The sequence below is a fragment of the Mobula birostris genome, chromosome 18 (genome assembly GCF_030028105.1).
Source record: "Mobula birostris isolate sMobBir1 chromosome 18, sMobBir1.hap1, whole genome shotgun sequence".
NCBI classification, from domain to species: Eukaryota; Metazoa; Chordata; class Chondrichthyes; order Myliobatiformes; family Myliobatidae; genus Mobula; species Mobula birostris.
The window spans coordinates 60051085-60062296 of NC_092387.1; the positions used below are offsets into that span (position 1 = coordinate 60051085).

Sequence of the window (11212 nt, forward strand, 5' to 3'; positions counted from 1 at the left end):
AAAAATATTTTTTCACTATCTGCTATGTATTCTAAGCACAAAAAATCAAAAATGTTCAGTAAATCTGTTGGTATGTGTGGAGAGAGGACAGAGTGAATAGTCTGTTTAATAACTTGTCATTCGAACTGGATGAAAGATCATCAACCTGAAATATTAACACTACTTCTCCGTAAATGCTGCTGAGTATTTCCATTGTCTTCTATTTTATTTCCATTTCCATTATCTGCAGTATTTTGTTGTTGAACAATTAAGCATTGCTGCTTCGACATTTAGATTTAAACTTGCTATTGAAAGACCACAAGGCAAGAATCTTTCATTAATATACACAAAATGCTGGAGAAATACAAGGTAGAAAGTGATAGGTGAAACCGGGAGAGCAGGAGGGGTAAAGTAAAGAATTAGGAAATCGATTGGTGGCAGAGATAAAGGACTGGAGAAAGGGGAATCTGATAGGAGAGGACAGAAGGCCATGGAAGAAAAGGAAGGAGGCAGAGCATCAGAGGGAGGTAATGGGCAGGTGAGGAGATAAGGTGGAATTTTTCAGTGTGCATGTAGTAATGAAAGTTCCAAACTTTTCCCATTTTAAAATCAGACAGTAACAGGTCAAAGCGATACAATTGCCTTGGATGAGAGAAATCAAATATGAGTCATGTTTTACACTTTCTTCCTCAGACTGAGTTTGCCTACCTGTAGGTGTAGTAGTATGGTACATGTGATTTGTTTTTACTTTTTTATAAAAAGGCAGAAGTTTACTAGAACATCTATATTGCTCCAATATTCTAAACAACTCACAAAAACGCCCAGAGATAGACAGAATATGACATTGCCATTTCTGAATGTACTTGGTGTTACTTCTCAGAGCAACAGATATTCAGGTATTAGGATTTGGTTTGCATTGTAATCCACCTTCCATCAGTTTCTGTGCAGAAATAGCAGAAAATCTACATCAAATGACAAAACACAAAGCTCTCTATTCTACGTTTGTAGAATGTTTCCAGTTAGTAGTTATTAATTCATTAATTTGTGAATATAGGCATTACTGGTGAGGTTATCATTCATCATCTTAGTAATAACAATCACCTTTTTTTAAATTAATAAGTAAAACTTTTTAAGATGCTTCACATGAATTAGTGAGCAATTTGAAGTTCCTGGTATCAATATCTCTAAGAGTCAACTTGGACCCAGCATATCAATATAGCTATAACAAAGGCAAGTCAGTGGCTATATTTCATTAGGAGTGTGAGGAGATTTGGTTTGTCACCTAAAACACTTGAAAACTTTTACAGATGTACTGTAGACAGCATTCTAACTGGCTGCATCACCATCTGGTATTGGGGTGGGGGGTGTCGGGGGGAACCGCTACTGCATAGTAAAGTTCTGAAATTAGTCAGCTAGGTGCATTCTAGCCTCTGTAGTATTCAAGACATCTTCAGGAAGTGGTGCCTCCCATCTTCAGTATGTGGTGCCTCAGAAAGGCAGTGTCCATCATTAATGAACCCACCACCCAGGACATGCTCTCTTCTCATTGTTACCATTAGGAAAGTGGTACAGAAGCCTGATTCAGCGGTTCAGAAAGTTTCTTCCCCTTTGCCATCCGATTTCTAAATGGACATTGAACCCATGAATTTCTGCTTTTGCATTACTTATTTTAACATACACACACACATACCATACATACATACACACATATAGTAATTCAGTTCTTTTCTCTCTATCATGTATTGCATTGTACTTCTGCCACCAGGACAACAAAATTTAACAACGTGTGCCAGCAACATTAAATCTGATTCTGATCACTACAGGAAAAATATTTGACATCAAGCCATGTGAGGAGTATAGGGTCTAATACCCAAATGTAAAGAACATTCTAAAGTTGCAGAAGTTTAGGGAAGGCATTCTGCAGAGCAGGGTTTCCCAACCTGGGGTCCGTGGACTCCACAGTTAATGGTTGGGGTGCATAGCATAAAACAGATTTTAGGAACCCCTGCTGTAGAGTCAGCTTTGGCAGCCAAATAAGGCCACCAATGGAGAATAGTTTCAGGAATGAAGCTGCAATTAAAAGTAGACGATTGCAATATCTTGAAGGCTTAAAAGACTGGAAGGGATTATAGAATTTGTGCATGGAAAGTTTAAAAACATTGAACTTTTGGGGGGAAAAATAGAGGTTCAAATTAACCAGAAGCTAATGTAGAATAACAACTACTGGGACGATGAAGAAATCTATCCTTGCATGATTGGAGAAAGCATGATCCCAAGCTCCTACAGGATGGTGGTGTACCACTTCACTTCATCCTTAGTGCAGGACACAAATCACAATTAAGGTCTACTATGATGGCAAAATTAGATCCAAATAAAAGGATGTGTTAGGATTTTAAACCAGATATTAACTTTTTGCTAGTTTTGTAAAACCAGTATGTATAAAAGAAAGCTGTAAATTAAAAGTGAAAGCTATCACTTATTTCCAGATTTTAAAAAAATATATTCAATGGGAACACAAAGCAATGAAAAACATTCCACTGGGAATGGAGTAGGTTCAAATGCCACGAAATAAACGCAGCTATATCAGAGATATAGCTTTAATGTGGTTTTGAAGATTGGTAAAGATAAAGCAGATGGGCTTGCTTATAAACTCCGACAAAGCACAGCAAAAGGCTGCAACACAAATATATTGCAAAAGAATGGGCCGGTGAAGTGAAAGAGGAGAAACAGAACCGGGATAGAACAGAGTCGCGTTTGCAACTTCAATGGGGAAGGAAGCAGAGATATCTGAAACAAAGGATGCAGAATAATTTGTGATTAATAAAATCCATGCAGTAGTGGGATGCAATGCTTATCGTTAATCTGTTTTCCAAGAGGCTCAAAAGAGGAAAAAAATGATTACATGACAAAGGCCCGAAAAGAGACACAGGTGAGTTTGGACCAATAAATATTCAAACTCTCATTGACGATTTTCCTCGCTTAATATTTGGTCTGCTGTGGACTAATTGACAGAGATTGATCATCACGATTTGTGAAGTCCATTATGGTTGCACCATTGTAGAAGAAACCGAATTTGTTGGACCGTTGTATTTATTGATGTTAGAATCAGCCAGATAGAGGAGCGAGGGACATTGAAAGCCAAAAAAAAACAACGAGCAGTTGCATAGATTTCTAACCGAAGTCGGTAGCAACGTTATTCAGAGAAACACAATAGGTGACCCACACGCCGCACCTTAGAACTGCCACAGCCCGCCAAGCTCTTGCTTTTCCCCCCGTACGAGGATCCCGAACTGCCGCTGCCAGATCTCTCGCGTTCATCTCCTCCAGGCCCCATTTTAGGCCCCGGCCTATCCCGGGGCTCGGCGCCAGCTCCCGACTTATACTGTCCGCTCCTCTCACGCCCGTCGCCGCCGCCCAGAAAAGCCGCTTTCAGCCCGGGCGCCAAATGCTCGCGCCTCCTACGTCCTTCGCTCCTCGACTCCTTAGACATCTCCTGTCAGTAATATTTTTTAAAGTTTACATATATTTTCTTAATGGAAGCAAACTGTTTTTTTTGGATTATCAATCCCCTCGGTTACAATAACAAACAGCGTTCGGCCATTGACAGCTGTGCATTCAAACTCTACGCTGAAAACCAGCTTCAGATTGATATCTACTTCACCGAATCAAAACGCAGCACAGCCGGTTCCCCGCCTATCACACCCAATTGGACCTCCGTGTGTGGGCGGGCCTTACGTTTGCGTAATGTTTGGGTGCACGGGCAGCATCGTCTGCTGTCAAGCAACGCACTCGGACCGGCGAAAGCAGGCTGCGCTCCGATTGGTCGGATGGTGGTCCGCCTACCCGGCAGTCCAAGCGGCTGTCCCACTCAAACTGGAGGCGGGAAAAGAAAGCGACTTGGGGTAGTAGTGTGTGAAGGAGTGATGTAAAAAACCAGGATCTCAGGAAGCTAAGAGACAGAAACTGGAATTTCGACTTCTCGTTGGAGGAACAACACCTTATATTCTGTCTGGGTAGCCTCCAACCTGATGGCATGAACATCTACTTCTCTAACTTCTGCTAAGGCCCCACCTCCCCCTTGTACCCCATCTGTTACTTATTTTTATGCACACATTCTTTCTCTCACTCTCCTTTTTCTCCCTCTGTCCCTCTGAATATACCTCTTGCCCATCCTCTGGGTCCCCCCCCCCCGTCTTTCTTCCCGGACCTCCTGTCCCATGATCCTCTCGTATCCTCTTTTGCCTATCACCTGTCCAGTTCTTGGCTCTATCCCTCCCCCTCCTGTCTTCTCCTATCATTTTGGATCTCCCTCTCCCCCTCCAACTTTCAAATCCCTTACTCACTCTTCCTTCAGTTAGTCCTGACGAAGGGTCTCGGCCTGAAACGTCGACTGCACCTCTTCCTACAGATGCTGCTTGGCCTGCTGCGTTCACCAGCAACTTTGATGTGTGTTGCTTGAATTTCCAGCATCTGCAGAATTCCTGTTGTTTTCGACCTCTCGTGCCTGTTTTGCCATTCAACAAGATCACTACTTTTCTGCACATCTACACGAAGCGCTGTCGCGGGAAAGCAGCATCCATCATCAGGGACCTCCACCAACGAAGACATACTCTCTTTTCAAGCTAGAAGAGAGTACAGGACCTCACGGCTTACACTACCAGGTTCAGGAACAGTTATTCCACCTCAACTATCAAGCTGTTGAACCAATGGGGATCTCAACTTCACGTGCCTCATTATCGAACTGTTCCCACAACCTATGGGCTCACTTTCAAGGACTCTTCATCTCATGTTCTCTATATTTATTACTTCTTTGTTTATTTTCTCTTTTGTATTTGCACAGTTTATTGTCTTTTGCAAGTTGGTTGTTTGTCCATTCTGGTGAGTGCCACACCCAACAGAATGGACAAAAAGTTCAAAGTAAATTTTATTATCAGGGTACATATGACACCACATACAACCCTGAGATTCGCTTTTCTGTGGGCGTACCCTGCAAATCTATAGAATTGTAACTATAACAGGATCAATGAAAGATCAACCAGAAGACAACAAACTGCAAATGCAAAAATAAATAAATAGCAATAAATAAAGTGAACATGAAAAAACAAGATAATGAGTCATTAATGTGAGATCATTGATTGTAGCAACAAATCAATGGATGGGCAAGCAAATATAGTTATCCACTTTTGTTCAAGAGCCTAATGCTGATGGTTGAGGGGTAGTAACTGTCCCTGAACCTGGTGGTGCAAGTCCTGAGGCTCTTGTACCTTCTTCCTGATGGCAGCAGCAAGAAAAGAGCATGGCCTGGATGGTGGGGATCTCTGATGATGGATGCTGTTTTCCTTCGACAATGCAATACACTCTCCACGACGCACCTGTAGAAGCTTGTCAGAGTTTTTGATGACATGAAGCCTTGGTAAAGTCCTGTAGATGTGTGGAGGAAAGTGTGCTGACTGGCTGCATTACAGCCTGGTATGGGAACACCAATGCCTTTGAGCAGGAGATACCACAGAAGTGGATTCAGCCCAGTACATCATGAGTAAAGCTCTCCCAACAATTGAGCACATCTAAATGAAACATCGGTGTAGAAAAAAATTCTAATAGATTCAAAAGCTCTCAAATGGTCCTCATTTCAAAATATGTATATTCTAATATGCCCCACACAGGAGATATTTATTCATATGATTTATTTATTCATGGTTCGATATTTATTCATATTATTGCTGAACTTGGTCTCCATATTACCCATATTATTATCGTTTATGTGGAATATTATATCTATGCCATGTTGATGGTTGTAATTAGGTTGATTGTTCCAGACATTCCTCAATGTTTAGTTTGTCATTGGTCACGTTTACTGAAGCTCTTTTGAGAACAGGTACAGCAAATAAGGTTACCTCTTATCAAAACTCTAGGAAGTAGAAGCGAAACCAACTATTTTTAACCAAAGTAAATGATTCATAACTTTCTACAAAAGTTCATGAGTGGCTCATATGACGTATTTAATCAGAAGTTTTGTCAGTGACTTGCAGCGTTGGTGCTTTGAAAGAAACAAATGTCAGAATCAAGCTTGACTTTTAAAAGTATATAGTTTGTAACAATTTTGTTTCAACAAATTTCATAAATGCTTAAAAATCCCTTAGGTATTGAAATCTGAAATGAAATAGAAATATAGAAGTAGAAATATACTGTGTAAAATATAGAGCATGAAAGTCATGTATTTTTCCCCATGGAAGATAAACATCCTAATTTTCAGAATTTTTTTGTATTTATGTCCTGAAATGTGAAACATTTGAGGCATACAGGATGGTAGATGCTAGAGAGTGAATCAAAAATGTTCTTGACTCAAAACATCAAAGCATTTCTCTTGCTCACACCACCTTGGCACCCACCACAGATTTGGGTCAACTCACGATGTTTCTCTTGTAGTTTGTTGATGAATGTGAAATATAGAATGCCTTGCCATAATGATATAGGGCCTGGAATATCATGTACAGTTTTGGTCATCTTAACTATAAAAGGACATACTTGTCATAGAGAGATTAGACTAAATGAATCAGTCTGGTTTCTGAAATGGTTGGTCTGTCATACGAGGAAAGGTTAAGATGAAGTAGCCCTTCAATTATTGTAGTGGTTTACCATCCTGGGGGCACCATGAATAGCAGCAGTGCTATTGGTTTTAAACAAAGTAATTTTACACTAAATGCAATCACTACAACTATAAGAATAGAAACATAGAAAACCTACAACACAATACAGGCCCTTCAGCCCACAAAGCTGTGCCGAACATGTCTTTACCTTAGAAATTACCTAGGGTTACCCATAGCCCTCTATTTTTCTAAGCTCCATGTACCTATCCAGGAGTCTCTTAAAAGACCTTATCGTATCCGCCTCCACCACCATGGCTGGCAGCCCATTCCACGCATTCACCACTCTCTGTGTAAAAAAAAAAAAAAAAAAACAACTTACCCCTGACATCTCTTCTGTACCTAGTTCCAAACACCTTAAAACTGTGCCCTCTCATGCTAGCCATTTCAGCCCTGGGAAAAAGCCTCTGACTATCCACATGATCAATGCCCCTTATCATCTTATACACTTCTATCGGGTCACCTCTGTCTCTCCAAGGAGAAAAGTCCGAGTTCACTCAACCTATTCTCATAAGGCATGCCCCCCAATCCAGGCAACATCCTTGTAAGTCTCCTCTGCACCCTTTCTATGGTTTCCGCATCCTTCCTGTAGTGAGGTGACCAGAACTGAGCATGGTACTCCAAGTGGGGTCTGACCAGGGTCCTATATAGTGTCCTATGGACTCGGACCCCAAGATCCCTCTGATCCTCCACACTGCCAAGAGTCTTACCATGAATGCTATATTCTGCCATCATATTCGACCTAAAAAAATGAACCACCTCACACTTATCTGGGTTGAACTCCATATGCCATTTCTCAGCCCAGTTTTGCATCCTCTGACAGCCCTCTACACTATCCACAACACCCCCAGTCTTTGTGTCATCATCAAATTTACTAACCCATCCCTCCACTTCCTCATTCAGGTCATTGAAAAAAATCACAAAGAGTAGGGGTCCCAGAATAGATCCCTGAGGCACACCACTGGTCTCCGACCTCCATGCAGAATATGACCCGTCTACAACCACTCTTTGCCTTCTGTGGGCAAGCCAATTCTGGATCCACAAAGCAAGGTCCCCTTGGATCCCATGCCTCCTTACTTTCTCAATAAGCCCTGCATGGGGTACCTTATCAAATGCCTTGCTGAAATCCATATACACTACATCTGCTACTCCACCTCCATCAATGTGTTTAGTCACATCCTCAAAAAATTCAATCAGGCTCATCAGGCACGACTTGCCTTTGACAAAGCCATGCTGACTGTTCCTAATCATATTATGCCTCTCCAAATGTTCATAAATCCTGCCTCTCAGGATCTTTTCCATCAACTTACCAACCACTGAAGTAAGACTCACCGGTCTATAATTTCCTGGGCTATCTCTACTCCCTTTCTTGAATAAGGGAACAACATTCGCAACCCTCCAATCCTCCGGAACCTTTCCTGTCCCCATTGATGATGCAAAGATCATCACCAGAGGCTCAACAATTTTCTCCCTCACCTGCCACAGTAGCCTGGGGTACATCTCGTCCGGTCCCGGTGACCTATCCAACTTGATGCTTTCCAAAAGCTCCAGCACATCCTCTTTCTCAATGTCTATATGCTCAAGCTTTTCAGTCTGCTGTAAGTCATCCCTACAATTGCCAAGTTCCTTTTCCGTAGTGAATACTGAAGCAAAGTACTCATTAAGTACTTCTGCTATCTCCTCCGGTTCCATACAAACTTTTCCACTGTCACACTCGATTGGTCCTATTCTCTCACGTCTTATCCTCTTGCATTTCACATACTTCTAGAATGCCTTTGGGTTTTCCTTAATACTGTCCACCAAGACCTTCTCATGGCCCCTTCTGGATGTCCTAATTTCGTTCTTAAGCTCCTTTCTGCTGGCCTTATAATCTAGATCTAACCTTTCGTAAGCTTTTCTTTTCTTCTTGACTAGATTTAGAACAGCTTTTATATACCACGGTCCCTATACCCTACCATCCTTTCCCTGTCTCATTGGAACATACCTGTGAAAAGGTGGTGCATGGTTTATGCTGAATATTATGAATAGAGTTTATTTTGGTTTTAAAATAAGTAGGTTTTGCCTCTATTTTCTAGAGTTTAGAAGAATGAGAAGTATCCTTATTGAGATATATAAAAAGCCTGACAGGGTGGGATGGAGGAAGGATGTTTCCCTAGCTCTGGTGTCTAGAACTAGGGCCTACAGTCCAAAAGCAATGAGTACGGTATTAAGAAATGTCTTAGGAATTCTGCACCCAAGAAGTTTGGGAAAGTGAAGCATTGATTGCATTCAAAAGAAGAGCTTAATGCATTTCTGGATAATTGATTGATGTCAAAGTTCAAAGTAAATTTAGTATCAAAGTACATACATGTCACCGTATATGCCCCTGAGATTAATTCTCTTGTGGGCAATCACAGTAAATACAAGAAACACAACAGAATCAATGAATAGAATTCATCTCAAATTCTCAATATTTATTGTTTATTTATTCATTTGTTCTTTTCTATTTGAACAGTTGATTGTATTTTGCACATTGGTTGTAGACTTCCAGAGGGGGAAACCAGAGGTCCATGACCAGTCATCACTGCAGGATCAGAGGTAGAGAGGGTTAGTAACTTTAAATTGCTGTGTGTTACTATTTCAGAGGACCTGTCCAGGAGCCTGCATATAAATGCAATCGCGAAGAAGGCACAGCAGCACCTCTACTTCCTTAGAAGTCTGCAGAGATTTGGCATGTCTAAAAAGTTCAAAGTAAAATTTATTATCAGAGTACATTCTGTACACGTCACCACATACAACCCTGAGATTCTTTTTCCTGTGGAAATACTTAGCAGATCCATAGAATAGTAACTGTAAACAGGATCAATGAACAACAAACTGTGCAAATGCAAATATGAATAAGCAGCAATACATAACTAGAGCATGAAATAACGAGATAAAGTGAGGCTATCAGTTGTGGGGACACCAGAAATAGAAGGAGTGCAGTTAACCCTGAAATTCATTTTCTTGCAGGCATGCTCAATAAATCTATAGAATAATAAACATAACAGAATCAATAAAAGACTGCACCAACTTGGGTGTTCAACCAGGGTGCAAAAGAAAACAAACTGTGAAAATAGGAAAAGAAAGAAATTAATACGTAATCAATAGATATCAAGAACATGAGATGAAGCATCCTTGAAAGAGACCATTGGTAGTGGGAACATTTCAATGATGGGGCAAGTGAGGTTGAGTGAAGTTATCCCCTGATGGTTGAGGGGTAGGATATAGTAGAAGAAGGAGATTAGGCCTGGGACAGATCAGTGATTATCACATTGGGTGGCAGGGCAGGCCTTCTCCTCTTTCTACTTTCTTACGTTTTATGGGTGGCATGGTAGCACAGTGATTAGCATAATGTTATTGCAATGCCAGCGACACGGGTTCAATTTATCTGTTCTCTGTAAGGAGTTTGTACATTCTTCCTGTAACCGTGTGGGTTTCTTCCTCACACATTCCAAAAATGTAAGGGTTAGTAGAGTAATTGGTCATGTGGATGTAATTATGAGTTATGGGCTCATTGGGCTGGAAGAGTCTGTTACTGTGCTGTATCTTGAAATAAAATAAAAATAAATAAAATATCAAAACAGCTTGGCGGATATTTCTTTCATCGTCTTCCTTAAATGCAACTTCCTCCTCTTATTGTGTAAATTCCAACTGTCTTCTTCTGAAGTAATTGTCACTAAGCAGTTGCAAATATATATTTTTTGCTTACAATCACAATAGCATATAACCATTTACAAGATTATTGTGTTGTACTGCAATCATTATGTTCCTTAAGGATTGCTATCTATAAAGAAGAAGATAAATGTATAGATCACAGAATATTGCCCCTACAAGCTGTCCATCCAGGTAAGAATAGTGCACATTTCCATTCCTGTGTTTATTGTGAACTTCTTTTGCTGAGGTTTGTGGATGATACTAAGATTGGTGGAGGGGCAAGTAATGTTGAAGAAGCAGAGTCTGCAGCAGGACTTAGATTAGGAGAATGGGCAAAGAAGTTGCAGATAATTAATCAGCCATGATGGAATGGCAGAACAAACTTGATGGGCTGAATGGCTTATGACTTATGGTCTGATATACAAAACTCAGATGTGTTAGATACTCCAATCATTTATGAAGAAAGGTAAAAGCGAAGTCAGATAACAGATAATATCTCTTGCATTTGTTTATTTTGAAACAGGGAGCTCAAGCATAAAAGGCTTTATCAATCAGATATTCCAAAAGCAAATGCCAGCATCCCTAGGCAAGATAATCAGTTTTTTTTTTATTTGAAAGGCAACACTGGGCTTCATGGAACTCTTGGAACTGCTTACCACCACACATTGATTTTAATGAAGATTTACGGAATCAAGGACTGGGTGTGGTGGCTAAAAATACATTCAAATCCTTAAACAGGGAAATTGGGAAACATTGCTACATGGTGAGGGTAATATAAATTTGAAAGACCTTCCCAATAACAGCTATTGATATGAGAGAAATGAATCCCAGGGTTGTATATGGTGACATAAGATAAGACATAAGACCATAAGACAAAGGAGCAGAAGTCGGCCATTTGGCCCATCAAGTCTGCT

At 40.6% G+C, this 11212-nt stretch overlaps 1 protein-coding gene across 5 annotated transcripts in view; it reads right to left on the bottom strand.

Moving 5' to 3' along the window:
* Positions 1-3594, bottom strand: part of scaper (S-phase cyclin A-associated protein in the ER) — a 351667-nt gene extending 348073 nt beyond the window's left edge. For all 5 annotated transcript variants that reach the window (XM_072282778.1, XM_072282779.1, XM_072282777.1 and 2 more), the window contains exon 1: positions 3212-3594. In XM_072282778.1, coding sequence (XP_072138879.1) covers positions 3212-3469 — 258 coding nt within the window. In that variant the 5' untranslated portion in view covers positions 3470-3594. The remainder of the gene's footprint in view (positions 1-3211) is intronic.
* Positions 3595-11212: the final 7618 nt, after the last annotated feature.